This window comes from Heterodontus francisci, chromosome 16 (genome assembly GCF_036365525.1).
Source record: "Heterodontus francisci isolate sHetFra1 chromosome 16, sHetFra1.hap1, whole genome shotgun sequence".
Classification (NCBI taxonomy): Eukaryota; Metazoa; Chordata; class Chondrichthyes; order Heterodontiformes; family Heterodontidae; genus Heterodontus; species Heterodontus francisci.
In genome coordinates, this window is record NC_090386.1 from 54,579,037 (window position 1) to 54,592,938 (window position 13,902).

Here is a 13,902-nt window from a genome sequence, read left to right on the forward strand (position 1 = left end):
TTAGCCTTTGCAGTCGTATAACAGGTTTGAGGTTCTTGCAACCTGTATGGATGAAAGCGGGAACTGCAAGGTGGATGAGTGAACTGACCATGGCACCATGGTACAGGAGGTTATTCAAGGGGGGTAGTTAATAGGAATGTAGTGGCAGTAGGGGATAGCGTAGTCAGGGGGATAGACACAGTTCTCTGCAGCCGAATGTGAGAGTCCAGATGGCTGTGTTGCCTGCCCAGTGCCAGGGTTTGGGACATCTGCTCTGGGCTGGAGAGGAACTTGAAATGGGAGGGGGAGGATCCAGCGGTCATGGTCCACATAGGTACCAATGACGTAGCTAGAACTAGGAAAGAAGATTTGTTGAGGGAGTATGAGTAGCTAGGGTCTAAATTAAAAAGCAGAACCTCAAAGGTAATAATCTCTGGATTATTACCTGAGTCACGAGCAAATTGGCATAGGATAAATAAAATTAAAGAGTTAAACTTGTGGCTCAAAGATTGGTGTGGGAGAAATGGGTTTTGATTCGTCAGGCACTGGCACCTGTGCTGGGGAAAGTGGGAGCTGTACCGTTGGGACGGTTTTCACCTAAACTGTGCTGGGACCAGTGTTCTGGTGGGTAGTATAACTAGGGAGGTAGAGAGGGCTTTAAACTGAGTAGTGGGAGTGAGGGATCAGGATTGAGAAGATGTCATAAGTTAAGTAGAGAAGACTAGGCAAGAGAGCAAGGTAGCAATAAGGAAATGATGATCAGAGTGTGGCAGGAAGGGACAGAGTGTACAAAACTAAGAGTGCACCAGCAGATAAGACTAGAGGTTGCAAAAATAGTAAAAAGATAGAACTAAAGGCTCTGTATCTGAATGCACATAGTATTTGTAACAAAATCGATTAATTGACAGCACAAATAGTAATAAATACGTATGATCTGATAGCCATTACAGAGACATGGTTGCAAGATGACAAAGACTGGGACCTGAATATTCAAAAGTACGTGACATTTATTAAAGATGGGAAGCTAGGAAAAGGGGGAGGGGTAGCTCTGTTAATTAAGGATGACATTGATACAATAGAGAGAAATGATCTTAGTTCTGGAAATCCAAGATGTAGAATCAGTTTGGGTAGAGATGAGAAATAGTAAAGGTAAGAAGTCACTTGTGTGAGTGGTTTATAGGCCCCCTAACAGTAACCAGGTTGTAGGACAGGATATATAGAATGAAATAATGGGGGCTTGTGAGAAAGGTGCGATGATAATCATGGGTGATTTTAATCTACATATTGATTAGACGAATCAGAATGGCAAAGGTAGCCTGGATGACAAGTTCATAAGAATGTTTTTGGGACAGTTTCTTGGAGCAACACATTCTATAGCCAACCAGAGAACAGGCTATACTTGGTGTGGTACTGTGCAATGAGACAGCAATTAATGACCTCATAGTGAAGTTGCCCCTAGGAAGCAGTGATCATAATATGATCGAATTTCACATTCAGTTTGAGGGAGAAAAGGGTGAATCTAAGACTAGTGTTTTAAATAAGGGCGATTATGAGGGCATGAAGGCAGAGCTGGCTAAAGTAAACTGGCAAATTAGGTTAAGGGATAGGTCAGTAGAGATGTAGTGGCAGATATTTAAGGAGATATTTCTGAATACTCAGAAAATATACATTCCAGTGAGAAAGAAAGACTAAGGGAAGGACGCTCCATCCTTGGCTAACTAAGGAAGTTAAAGATAGTATCAAATTGAAAGAAAAAGCATATAATTCTGCAAAGATGAGTGGCAGGTCAGAAGATTGGGCAGAATATAAAGAACAACAAAGAATGGCTAAGGTTAATAAGGAGGTACAATTAGAGTACGAGAGAGCTAGCTAGAAATATTAAAACAGATAGTAAGAGTTTCTACAGGTATTTAAAAAGGAAAAGAGAAAGTAAAGTGAGCATTGGTCCTCTAGAGAGTGAGTCTGGGGAACTAATAATGAAAAATAAGGAGATAGCGGATGAATTGAACAGATAATCTGCATCTGTCTTCACTGTAGAGGGTACAAATAACATCCCAGAAATAATTGTGAATCAGGAGGTGAAAGGGAGGGAGGAATTTAAAACAATCCCCAGGGACAGGGGACAGCAAAAATTATTAGAACTAAAATCTGACAAGTTCCCGGGTCCTGATGGACTTCATCCTAGGGTCTTAAAAGAAGTCGCTGCTGAGATAGTAGATGCATTGGTTTTAATTTTCCAAAATTCCCTAGATTCTGGAAAGGTCCCATCATATTGGAAAATAAGCAAATGTGACTCCTGTATTCAAGAAAAGAGGGAGACAGAAAGTTGGAAAGTACAGGCCAGTTAGCTTAACATTTGTCACAGGGAAAATGCTAGAATCTATTATTGAGGAGGTTGTAGCAGGGCCAATTCTGATGAAAGGTCACAGACCTGAAACATTGGGCTGAATTTTACGCCGCCCCAGCGGGTCGGATGGTGGCATGGGGCTCTGGGAAGCGTACCCACCCCGCGCCCGCCTCCGGTAAACCTTATGGCGGTTGGGTGAGGCCAATCAAGACCCTTATGTGGCCACTTAACGGCCACTTAAGGGCCCCCACCCGCCTCCATGGATATTTTACCCATATCATGGGTGTGCTGGGGTCGTGAAAGGCCGCCCAGTGATAGCTGCCGGCCTTTCCACGCCCCGGGATGGGGGGGGGGGGGCCATGGCAGTCGGGCACAGGGTGCCTCCCAACCCAGCCCCGGGACCCAAGACACCCCCCTCTCCCCAAATGACCACTCCAGCCTCACCAGGAAAGGATCGATCTCTCTGGTGTGGCATGCCCAACTTACCTCATCTCCTGGCTACATGTGTTTGGTTGGGCTGCAGTCCTAGCAGTGGTTCACCGCTCCCAGTGGCGCTGCTGGGACTAAGAGTTGCCAGCCCGTTGATTGGCCAGCAACTCATTGAGGTGGGATTTCCTCCCTCAAGCGGGTGGAAGTCCCGCCTCGGGACAATTAAAGCCCGGGGACCCGTAAAATACAGGACAGATCCCTGGGCTCGGCAGAAGCAGGTTCGCCACTGACTTTTACATCAGTGGCAAATTCCCGTTCACCTAAGGTAAAATCCAGCCCGTTAACTCTGCTTCTCTCTCCAGAGATGCTGCCCGACCTGCTGAGTATTTCCAGCATTTTCTGTTTTTATTTTAGAGAGGTTACGTGGGCAAAGATCTGGCAAATGGAGTATAATGTGGGAAAAGGTGAAATTGTCCAGTTTGGCAGGAGGAATAAAAAAGAAGCATATTATCTAAATGGTGAGATTGCAGAGTTCTGAAAAGCAGAGGGATCTTGGTGCCCTAGTGCATGAACCACAAAAAGTTAATATGTAGATACAGCATGTGATTAGGAAGGCAAATGGAATGTTGCTGTTTATTGCAAGGGGAATGGAATATAAAAGTAGCGATGTTTAACTACAGTTATATAGGGTATTGATGAGACCACATCTGGAGATCACACTGCCTACAGTTTTGGTCTCCGTGTTTAAGAAAGGATCTAAATGCGTTAGAGGCAGTTCGGGGAAGGTTCACTCGACTGATACCTGGGATGGGGGGGTTATCTTATGAAGAAAGGTTGAACAGGTTGACTCTGTATGCATTATAGTTTAGAAGAATGAGAGGTGATCTTATTGAAATATATAAGATCCTGAGGGGTCTTAACAGGGTGGATGCTGAAAGGATGTTTCCCCTTGTGGGAGAGACTAGAACTAGGGAACACAGTTTAAAAATAAGGGGTTGCCCATTTGAGATGGAGATGAGGAGATTTTTTTTCTCTCAGGGTTGTGAGTCTTTACAACTCTTTTCCCCAGAGAGCAGTGGAGGCAGGATCATTGAATATTTTTAAGGCAGAGTTAGATAAATTCTTGACTAACAAGGAAGTCACAGAGTTTCAGGAGTAGGTGGGAAAGTGAAGTTGAGGCCACAATCAGATCAGCCATAATCTTATTAAATGGCGGAGCAGGCTTGAAGGGTCTGAATGGCCTCTCCTGCTCCTAATTTGTATGTTCATGTGCTCGTATCCTCCTGCTCCAGGGACATCAGAATAGCGAGATGTGCTACTCCACCACCAGACCAATCCCTTTCTTGCAAGTTGTGTGTTTTTTGTCTGCAAGGTTAAGAGTGAGAGAATTAAGACTGTGGTGCTGTCCTCACCACATCCAGGGATTCATTCATTCGATGTCACTGTCTCCATTGTAGCCTCTTCCACACATGCCTGTGGTGTGGGCTTTGCACAGATGCCCAGGCACAGATGTCCTCACTGTTCCTGAACACTGTGCACCCTCAGGCTGCTCAGTTCGTGGGTGTGCTGGTGACTCCAGAACTAGAGGCCTGTCATCTGAGTGTAGAATTGGTCTCACCTTGCCAAACCTCAGAAGGTCGTTGAAGTGCTTCCTGCACTGCACCCACATCCTGCTGAAAGCACTGTGGCAGCTCACATCCTGAGGCACCTTCAGCTATGCCTGCTTTGTCTCCAGCCACTCTCTGGAAAAAGTGCACTCTGCTGGGCTGCCGCTACCTCTAAAATTATCTCCAGGGAGGCATCAGTAAATTGTGGGGCCACCCTTCCATGGATGCCGGACATGCTTCTGCTCCGCTGCTCTTCGCGCTCTGCCATTCCGAAGAATCCGGCGTACAGATTAATGGCTGCTGGGTGCTCTTTAAATCGTGCTCATCATGTCTAACACCCATCTCCTCATGGTATCTGCTTCTCTAATTGGATGGCGATGTGCCATCAGGCCACTAATTGGCTTCCTCCTTGAAAATTACTACGGATGGCAAGTGCTGACATAGAACAGGGTTGGGATCTACCTTGTGATGGAGGCGGTGGGCACTGCAGCGCAGGCAGTGGCATCAGCTGCCTGTGCACAGGCGTTGGCGCCATTTTTAAAGGCCGGCTCATTTAAATTTTTAAAGTCATACCCATCTTCCACCTAGGTCCCTGAAAAAAACTATCGCCCCTTCCCCGCCCCCCAAAAAACAATTAAATCCAATGTTTGCCCTCTCCCCCTGCCAAAACACTTAACTTCAACACTTGAACTTTCCCTCCCTGCCCAAACTGACCAAAGTGCAGAGGTCACCCCTTCCCACCCTCCTTTACATTATTAATGGCGTTCGGAACCCGTACATCCCCCCCCCCCCCCCAACGTTAATAATCCTAAGTACCCCCTTCCCCACAGTGGTGCCTGCTTTCCCTGGACGGGAAAGTGAAGGCTTGTGAGTGCCGGCTGCCACTCGGAAGATCCTGGGAAGAAGGTAAGATAGCAGTGAATTGTATTTAAATGTATTCATTCACTTCATTTAAATATGTAAAGCTGGGTCCCGTTGCCCAGCGGTGAGGGGGTGTCACCATGGAGCCCGCCACCGCCAGGAAGATAGGGTCCAGCACTCCCAGCATCGGACTCCGTGACGGGCAACTGCCGGAGCGATCTTCCAGCCCCTCCCACCATGGAGCTGATATCAGGAGCTGAGTAAAATCCCAGACAATGTTTCTGTGGCGACTTTCTGTGTTATAGAAGAATATCTATAAATGAATTGGCTAGTGCTGTATTTTAGGAAGTCGGGATGAGTCCTGCAGATAAAGTCAGAAACTCCTTTCGTTCCTATGCAGAAATGTACGAGCATACGAACATATGAATTAGGAGCTGAAGTAGGCCATTCGGCTCCTCGAGCCGGCTCTGCCATTCAATAAGACCATGTCGGATCTGTTTGTGTGTCGAATGCCACGCTCCCATCTACCCCCTCTAACCTTTGATTCCCTTGCCTAACAAGAATCTATCTACCTCCGCCTTAAAAATATTCAGTGACCCCGCCTCCACCACCTTCTGAGGCAGAGAGTTCCAAAGTCGCACAATCATCTGAGAGAAACATTTCTTCTCATCTCTGTCCTAAATATGTGAACCCTAATTTTAAAACATTGCCCTCTAGTTCTGGACTCACCTTCTGGAGACATCCTTTCCACATCCACCTTGTCAAGACCATTCAGGATCTTATATACTTCAATCAAGTCTCCCCTCACTCTTCTAAACTTCAGTGAAAACAGTCCCAATCTATCCAACCTTTCCTCATAAGACAACCCGCTCATTCCAAATATCAATCTAGTAAACCCCTCCTCTGAACTACCTCCAACGCATTTACACGCTTAAATAAGGAGACAGTATTCAAGATGTGGTCTCACCAATGCTCTGTATAACTGAAGCATAATATCCTTTTATTTTCAATTCCTCTCGTAATAAAGGATAGCATTCCATTAGCCTTTTTTATTACTTGTTGTACCTGCATACTAACCTCTTGTGACTCATGCACCTCGGAACTCTGCAGTCGTTCTCTGTTTAAGTAATACTCTGCTTTTTTATTCTTCCTGCCAAAGTGAACAACTTCACATTTTCCCACATTATACTCCATCTGCCAGATTTTTGCCCACTCATTCAACCTATCTATAGCGGTCTGCAAACACCTTACGTCCTCTTCACAACATACGTTCCTTCCTATCTTTGTGTCATCTGCAAAAAATGTCATCAACAGGGGATAGGCAATCTTAAAGGAGGCCATGATGGACTGGCAGTGGGAATTAAAAATGCAAAATGTCATTGGAAATCCTGTTACTTTCCTTTGTTTGGAACATTCTGCAGTGGTCTCCTTAAGGACTGCTGGTTTGGCCACTGAATACTCAGTTCCACTGGACTCCAAATTGGGGTCCTAAAGACGTCTCAAATATTTTAATAAGGCTGTTGCCTATTTGCGTCTGGTGCACTGGCTGCCTGTTGCCCAGGCTCTGGAATTCTCTCCCGATACCTCTTCATATCTCTATCTCACTTTCCTTCTTTAAGACACTCCTAAAAACCTACCTCTTTGGCCAAGCTTTTGGTCATCTGACCTAATATTTCCTTATGTGGGTCGACGTCATACTTCATTTTATAATGCTTTTGTGAAGCGCCTTGGGGCGTTTTATTATGTTAAAGGCGCCATATAAATATAAGTTGTTGTTGTATTAATTCAAATTATACATCTTTTGAATAATTCTCTTCCATTACCTTCATGTTTTAGAAGGTAATAAGTGAATTAAAATCTCTGAACCTGGTTAAATGGTTGCAGAGCAATCGCTTCCCAAAGACATTTTTGTAAGTGAGGTCACTTCATTTTTGTACTGACATCCATCTCTTGTTTACTCCAGGTGAGATTCCCACTACAGGAACTGGCACAATGTCTCTTTTTCTTGTTGATATAAATGACAATCTACCGTATCTTGTCAATACACACCAAGATATGTGTGATGATGGTGAAGTACAATTTATAACTGTTACTGCACAAGATGATGACCTGGATCCCTTCAGTGGTCCCTTCACATTTGAACTGTTAGACAATGAGCAACATATAAAGGACGAGTGGAAATTACGCAAAGCAACAGGTAGATATAACATATATATATATATATATAAAATATATATATTTTCTGAAAGTGAAATAGATGGAATATGGAGAGACAAACAGAAGATGCTGGAAGTATTCAGGTTAGGTAGCATCTATGAGGAGACCTGACAAATTAATATTTCGCATTTTCAGCATTTGCAGTATTTTGCTTTTTAGATTAAATATTTTTCATTTGCCATCCAATGAAAAGTAGAGCAATGAAGTTTTGCCACAACTTTTTCTGACACTGGTGATATTTAATCAGGTAAAGTTAACTTGCATAGCTAAGGTCAGTCCCCACAAAATGAATCCTCGTAATCAGTGAGAAAGCAATGCATAAGTTGATATGTAAAATTAGTTTAAAGCATTTTTATCACTTCTCAAGTCATGAGTAATGGTTAGGTTGAAACTATAGTGTAGAAAGTTATTACCTTGTCAATACCCTAACATTCTTTCATTTGGTACTTTGTTGTGTCAGCTCACACTGCTCAGCTTGTGAGACAAAAGAGAATTCCCATCGGAAACTACATTGTGCCTTTCAAAATCCGAGATAGGCAGGGGATTACCCAGGAATGTTCATTGAATCTGCACATCTGTCATTGTCTTGATGGGAAAACATGCCCTACTTCAAAGCATAGAACAGCTGTCTTAGGCGGAGCTGCGATTGGAGTGCTCTTTGCTGGTTTATTACTTTTGCTCTGTAAGTACACACTGACTCAAAATGTTAGAATCTCATGTGATATATTTTTACATTTAGTTGAGAAAGGTGCTTATGCATTAGGGGTTTGCAATTACCTGCCATTACATGGAGATTTAATACTTGCAAAGCTAAAGTAGTAGGATTTAATTTTACATTATAAATCAAATATGTTGTTAAAATATATTTTAAAGTTTTCCATCATTAAAAGCGACTTTAACTTCCGAACAGCACAGTGGGTGTACCTACCCTACATGGACTGCAGCGGTTCAAGGCGGCGGCTCACCACCCCCTGCTGAAGGGCAATTAGGGAGGGTTAATAAATGCTGTCCTAGCCAGTGATGCCCACATAGAGTCATAGTGATACAGCACTGAAACAGGCCCTTCGGCCCACCAGAGTCTGAATGAATAAAAAAAAGACAGAGATGTGGGTGTGAGAGCAAGGTGGTAAATTAAAATGGCAAGCAACCAGAAGCTGAGGGTCACGCTTGCAGACTAAGCAGAATTGTTCTGCAAAGTAGTTACGCTATCTGCATTTGGTCTCCCCAATGTAGAGGAGATCTCATTTGCGAACAGCGAATGTAGTATACTAAATTGAAAGAAGCATAATAACTAAATCGCTGTTTCGCCTGGAAGGAGTGTTTGGGGTCTTGGATGGTGAGAAGCTCTCTCTTAAGAGTCATAACAGAGGGAAAATGTTCTATTCACTGCAGCTGTCAGTGTTCACCTTGGCAAATTTGATAGTCATCAAAATCCGTCCCCCACCACCCCCAAACTATAACCTCATAAGACCCTTCAGTAGTTCAGTAGAGTCAGAAATAGTTCTCTTGGTCTGGAAACTAGCTCAATTAGTTCCTATTTTCAAAACAAGGGACAAACCATTGAGGAGATTCAATGGTTAGAGGAACAGACAGGAGATTCTGTGGTCGCGAATGTGACTCCCGGATGGTATGTTGCCTCCCGGGTGCCAGGGTCAGGGATGTCTCGGATCGAGTCCACAGGATTCTTAAGGGGGAGGGGGAGCAGCCAGAGGTCGTGGTACATATCGGTACCAATGACATAGCTAGGAAAAGGGATGAGGACCTGAAAAGCGAATATAGGGAGTTAGGTTGGAAGCTGAAAGGCAGGACGAGCAGAGTAGTAATCTCAGGATTGATACCGGTGCCACGTGCTAGTGAGGCTAGAAACAGGGAGCGAGTGCAGCTGAACACGTGGCTACAGAACTGGTGTAGGAGGGAGGGATTCAGATATGTGGATCATTGGGATACCTTCTGGGGAAGGTGGGACCTGTACAAGAAGGACGGGTAGCATCTGAACTGGAGGGGCACCAATATCCTGGGCGAGAGGTTTGCTAGAGCTCTTCGGGAGGGTTTAAACTAGTTTGGCAGGGGGATGGGAACCGGAGCCACGGATCAGTGGATGGGGTAGCTGTTGAACAGGCAGATACCGAGTGCAGAGAGTCTGTGAGGAAGGTTAGACAGTTGACAGGGCAAAGTTGCAGCCAGTATGATGGGTTGAAGTGTGTCTATTTTAACGCAAGAAGTGTCAGGAATAAGGGTGATGAACTTAGAGCATGGATCAGTACTTGGAGCTACGATGTTGTGGCCATTACGGAGACGTGGATATCGCAGGGGCAGGAATGGATGTTGGATGTTCCGGGGTTTAGATGTTTCAAAAGGAATAGGGAGGGAGGTAAAAGAGGTGGGGGAGTGGCATTGTTAATCAGGGATAGTATCACAGCTGCAGAAAGGGAGGTCGTCGAGGAGGGTTTGTCTACTGAGTCATTATGGGTGGAAGTCAGAAACAGGAAAGGAGCAGTCACTTTGTTGGGAGTTTTCTATAGACCCCTCAATAGCAACAGAGACATGGAGGAACAGATTGGGAGGCAGATTTTGGAAAGGTGCAGAAGTAACAGGGTTGTTGTCATGGGTGACTTCAACTTCCCTAATATTGATTGGAACCTCCCTAGTGCAAATAGTTTGGATGGAGCAGTTTTTGTCAGGTGTGTGCAGGAAGGTTTCCTGACTCAATATGTAGATAGGCCGACTAGAGGGGAGACTATGTTGGACTTGGTGCTTGGCAACGAACCAGGCCAGGTGGCAGATCTCTCGGTGGGAGAGCATTTCGGTGATAGTGATCACAACTCCCTGACCTTTACTATAGTCATGGAGAGGGACAGGAACAGGCGGGATGGGAAAATATTTAATTGGGGGAGGGGGTATTACAATGCTATTAGGCAGGAACTGAGGAGCATAAATTGGGAACAGATGTTCTCAGGGAAATGCATGACAGAAATGTGGAGGTTGTTTAGGGAGCACTTGCTGCGACTGCTGGATAGGTTTGTCCCGATGAGGCAGGGAAGGGATGGTAGGGTGAAGGAACCTTGGATGACAAGAGATGTGGAACAGCTAGTCAAGAGGAAGAAGGAAGCTTACTTCAGGTTGAGGAAGCAAGGATCAGACAGGGCTCTAGAGGGTTACAAGGTAACCAGGAAGGAACTGAAGAATGGACTTAGGAGAACTAGAAGAGGACATGAAAAAGTCTTGGCGGATAGGATTAAGGAAAATCCCAAGGCGTTCTACACTTATGTGAGGAACAAGAGGATGGCCAGAGTGAGGGTAGGGCCGATCAGGGATAGTGGAGGGAACTTGTGCCTGGAGTCGGAGGAGGTAGGGGAGGTCCTAAATGAATACTTTGCTTCAGTATTCACTAGTGAGAGGAACTTGGTCATTTGTGAGGACAGCGTGGAACAGGCTGATATGCTCGAACATGTTGAGGTTAAGAGGGAGGATGTGCTGGAAAGTTTGAATGATATGAGGACAGATAAGTCCCCGGGGCCAGACGGGATATACCCAAGGATATTACGGGAAGCGAGGGAAGAGATTGCTGCGCCTTTGGCGATGATCTTTGCGTCTTCACTTTCCACTGGAGTAGTACCGGATGATTGGAGGGTGGCAAATGTTGTTCCCTTGTTCAAGAAAGGGAATAGGGATAACCCTGGGAATCATAGACCAGTCAGTCTTACGTCGGTAGTGGGCAAATTATTGGAGAGGATTCTGAGAACAGGATTTATGATTATTTGGAGAAGCATGGTTTGATTAGAGACAGTCAGCATCACTTTGTGAGGGGCAGGTCATGCCTCACAAGCCTTATTGAATTCTTTGAAGATGTGACAAAACACATTGATGAACGAAGAGCAGTGGATGTGGTGTATATGGATTTTAGCAAGGCGTTTGATAAGGTTCCCCATGGTAGGCTCATTCAGAAAGTAAGGAGGCATGGGATACAGGGAAATTTGGCTGTCTGGATGCAGAATTGGCTAGCCCATAGATGTCAGATGGTGGTAGTAGTTGGAAAGTATTCAGCATGGAGCTCGGTGACCAGTGGTGTTCCGCAAGGATCTGTTCTGGGACCTCTGCTCTTTGTGATTTTTATAAATGACTTGGATGAGGAAGTGGAAGGCTGGGTTAGCAAGTTTGCCGATGACACGAAGGTTGCTGGAGTTGTGGATAGTGTGGAAGGCTGTTGTAGGTTGCAATGGGACATTGACAGGATGCAGTGCTGGGCTGAGAAGTGGCAGATGGAGTTCAACCTGGAGAAGTGTGAAGTGATTCATTTTGGAAGGTCGAATTTGAATGCGGAATACAGCGTGGAACAGGCTGATATCCACGTCCATTGATCGCTCAAAGTTGCCACCCAAGTTGATAGGGTTGTTAAGAAGGCGTATGGTGTGTTGGCTTTCATTAACGGGGGATTGAATTTAAGAGCCGCGAGGTTATGCTGCAGCTCTCTAAGGTTCGACCACACTTGGAATATTGTGTTCAGTTCTGGTCGCCTTATTATAGGAAGGATGTGGAAGCTTTAGAGAGGGTGCAGAGGAGATTTACCAGGATGCTGCCTGGACTGGAGGGCATGTCCTACGAAGAAAGATTGAGGGAGCGAGGGCTTTTCTCATTGCAGCGAAGAAGGATGAGAGGTGACTTGATAGAGGGGTACAAGATGATGAGAGGCATAGATAGAGTGGATAGTCAGAGACTTTTTCCCAGGGTGGAAAGGGCTATCATCAGGGGGCATAATTTTAAGGTGATTGGAGGAAGGTTTCGGGGAGATGTCAGAGGTAGGTTCTTTACACAGAGAGTGGTGGGTGTGTGGAATGCGCTGCCAGCGGTGGTTGTAGAAGCTGATACGTTAGGGGCATTTAAGCGACTCTTGGATAGGTACATGGATGATAGTAGAATGAAGGGTAGGTAGTTAGTTTGATCTTAGAGTAGGTTAAAGGTTCGGCACAACATCGTGGGCCGAAGGGCCTGTACTGTGCTGTACTGTTCTATGTTCTAAATCAAAGCAAGGGATCTTTAGATGCTAAAAGTGTTCATAAGAGATGCCATTTATGATCACTGGGAAAGGGAAGGAGCATTAGAAATTCACAACAATGTTCCGAAAAGAAAGGCCCTACCTAACAATTTTGATAGTTTTTTGAGGAAGTCTTTAAGGTGACTGCAATTTAGTAGACATCTCACACAAGAGAGAATCTAACCATCTCTCCTTGACATTCAATGGCAGTACCATCGCTGAATCCCCTATTATCAACATCCTGGGCTTTTAGGAAGGATTATTTTGTATTTGTTTGTGGGATGTGGGTGTTGCTGGCTAGGGCAGCATTTGTTGCCCATCCCTAATTGCCCATGAGAAGGTGGTGGTGAGCTGTCTACTTGAACCGCTGCAGTCCTTGGGGTGTAGGTACACCCACAGTGCTGTTGACAAGAGTTTTGACCCAGCGACAGTGAAGGAATGGCAATATAGTTCCAAGTCAAGATGGTGTGTGACTTGGAGGGAACTTGCAAGTGGTGGTGTTCCCATGCATCTGCTGCCCTTGTCCTTCTAGGAGGTAGGTGTCGGTCTTCTTGAGTGTTATTAGAACTGCACCCATCCAGGCAAGTGGAGAGTATTCCATCACACTCCTGACTTGTGCCTTGTAGATGGTGGACAGGCATTGGGGAGACAGGAGGTGAGTTACTAGCTGCAGGATTCACAGCCTCTGACCTGCTCTTGTAGTCACAGTATTTATGTGCTGCTCCAGTTCATTTTTTGGTCACTGGTAACCCCAGGATGTTGATAATAGGGGATTCAGCGATGGTACTGCCATTGAATGTCAAGGAGAGATGGTTAGATTCTCTCCTGTATGAGATGGTGTTTGCCTGGCATTTGTGTGGCCCAAATGTTACTTGCCACTTATCAGCCCAAGCCTAGATGTTGTGCAGGTCTTGCTGCATATGGACATGGGCTGCTTCAATATCTGTGGAGTCGCGAATGGTGTTGAACATTGTGCAATCATCAGTGAACATCCCCTTCTCTGACTTTATGATGGATGGAAGGTCATTGATGAAGCAGCTGAAGATGGTTAGACCTAGGACACTGCTCTGAGGAACGCCTGCAGTGATGGCCTGGGACTGAGATGATTGACCTCCAACATCCACAACCATCTTCCTTTGTGCTATGTATGACTCCAACCAACGGAGAGTTTTCCCCTTGATTCCCATTGACTCCAGTTTTGTTAGGGCTCCTTGATGCACCACTCGGTCAAATGCTGCCTTGATGTCAAGGGCAGTCACTCCCACCTCACCTCTGGAGTTCAGCTCTTTTGTCCATGTTTGGACCAAGGCTGTAATGTGGTCAGGAGCTGAGTGACACTGGTGGAACCCAAACGGAGTGTCAGTAAGCAGGTTATTGCTGAACAAGTGCCGCTTGATAGTATTGTCGATAATCCCTTCCATCACTTTGCT

At 45.3% G+C, this 13,902-nt stretch overlaps 1 protein-coding gene across 1 annotated transcript in view; it reads left to right on the top strand.

The window, feature by feature from the left end:
• cdh26.1 (cadherin 26, tandem duplicate 1) overlaps positions 1-13,902 on the top strand; it is a 123,936-nt gene that overhangs the window by 82,949 nt on the left and 27,085 nt on the right. The window contains exons 14-15 of the mRNA XM_068048521.1: positions 7,187-7,420; positions 7,901-8,122. Of these exons, the coding sequence (XP_067904622.1) occupies positions 7,187-7,420; positions 7,901-8,122 (456 nt within the window). The remainder of the gene's footprint in view (positions 1-7,186; positions 7,421-7,900; positions 8,123-13,902) is intronic.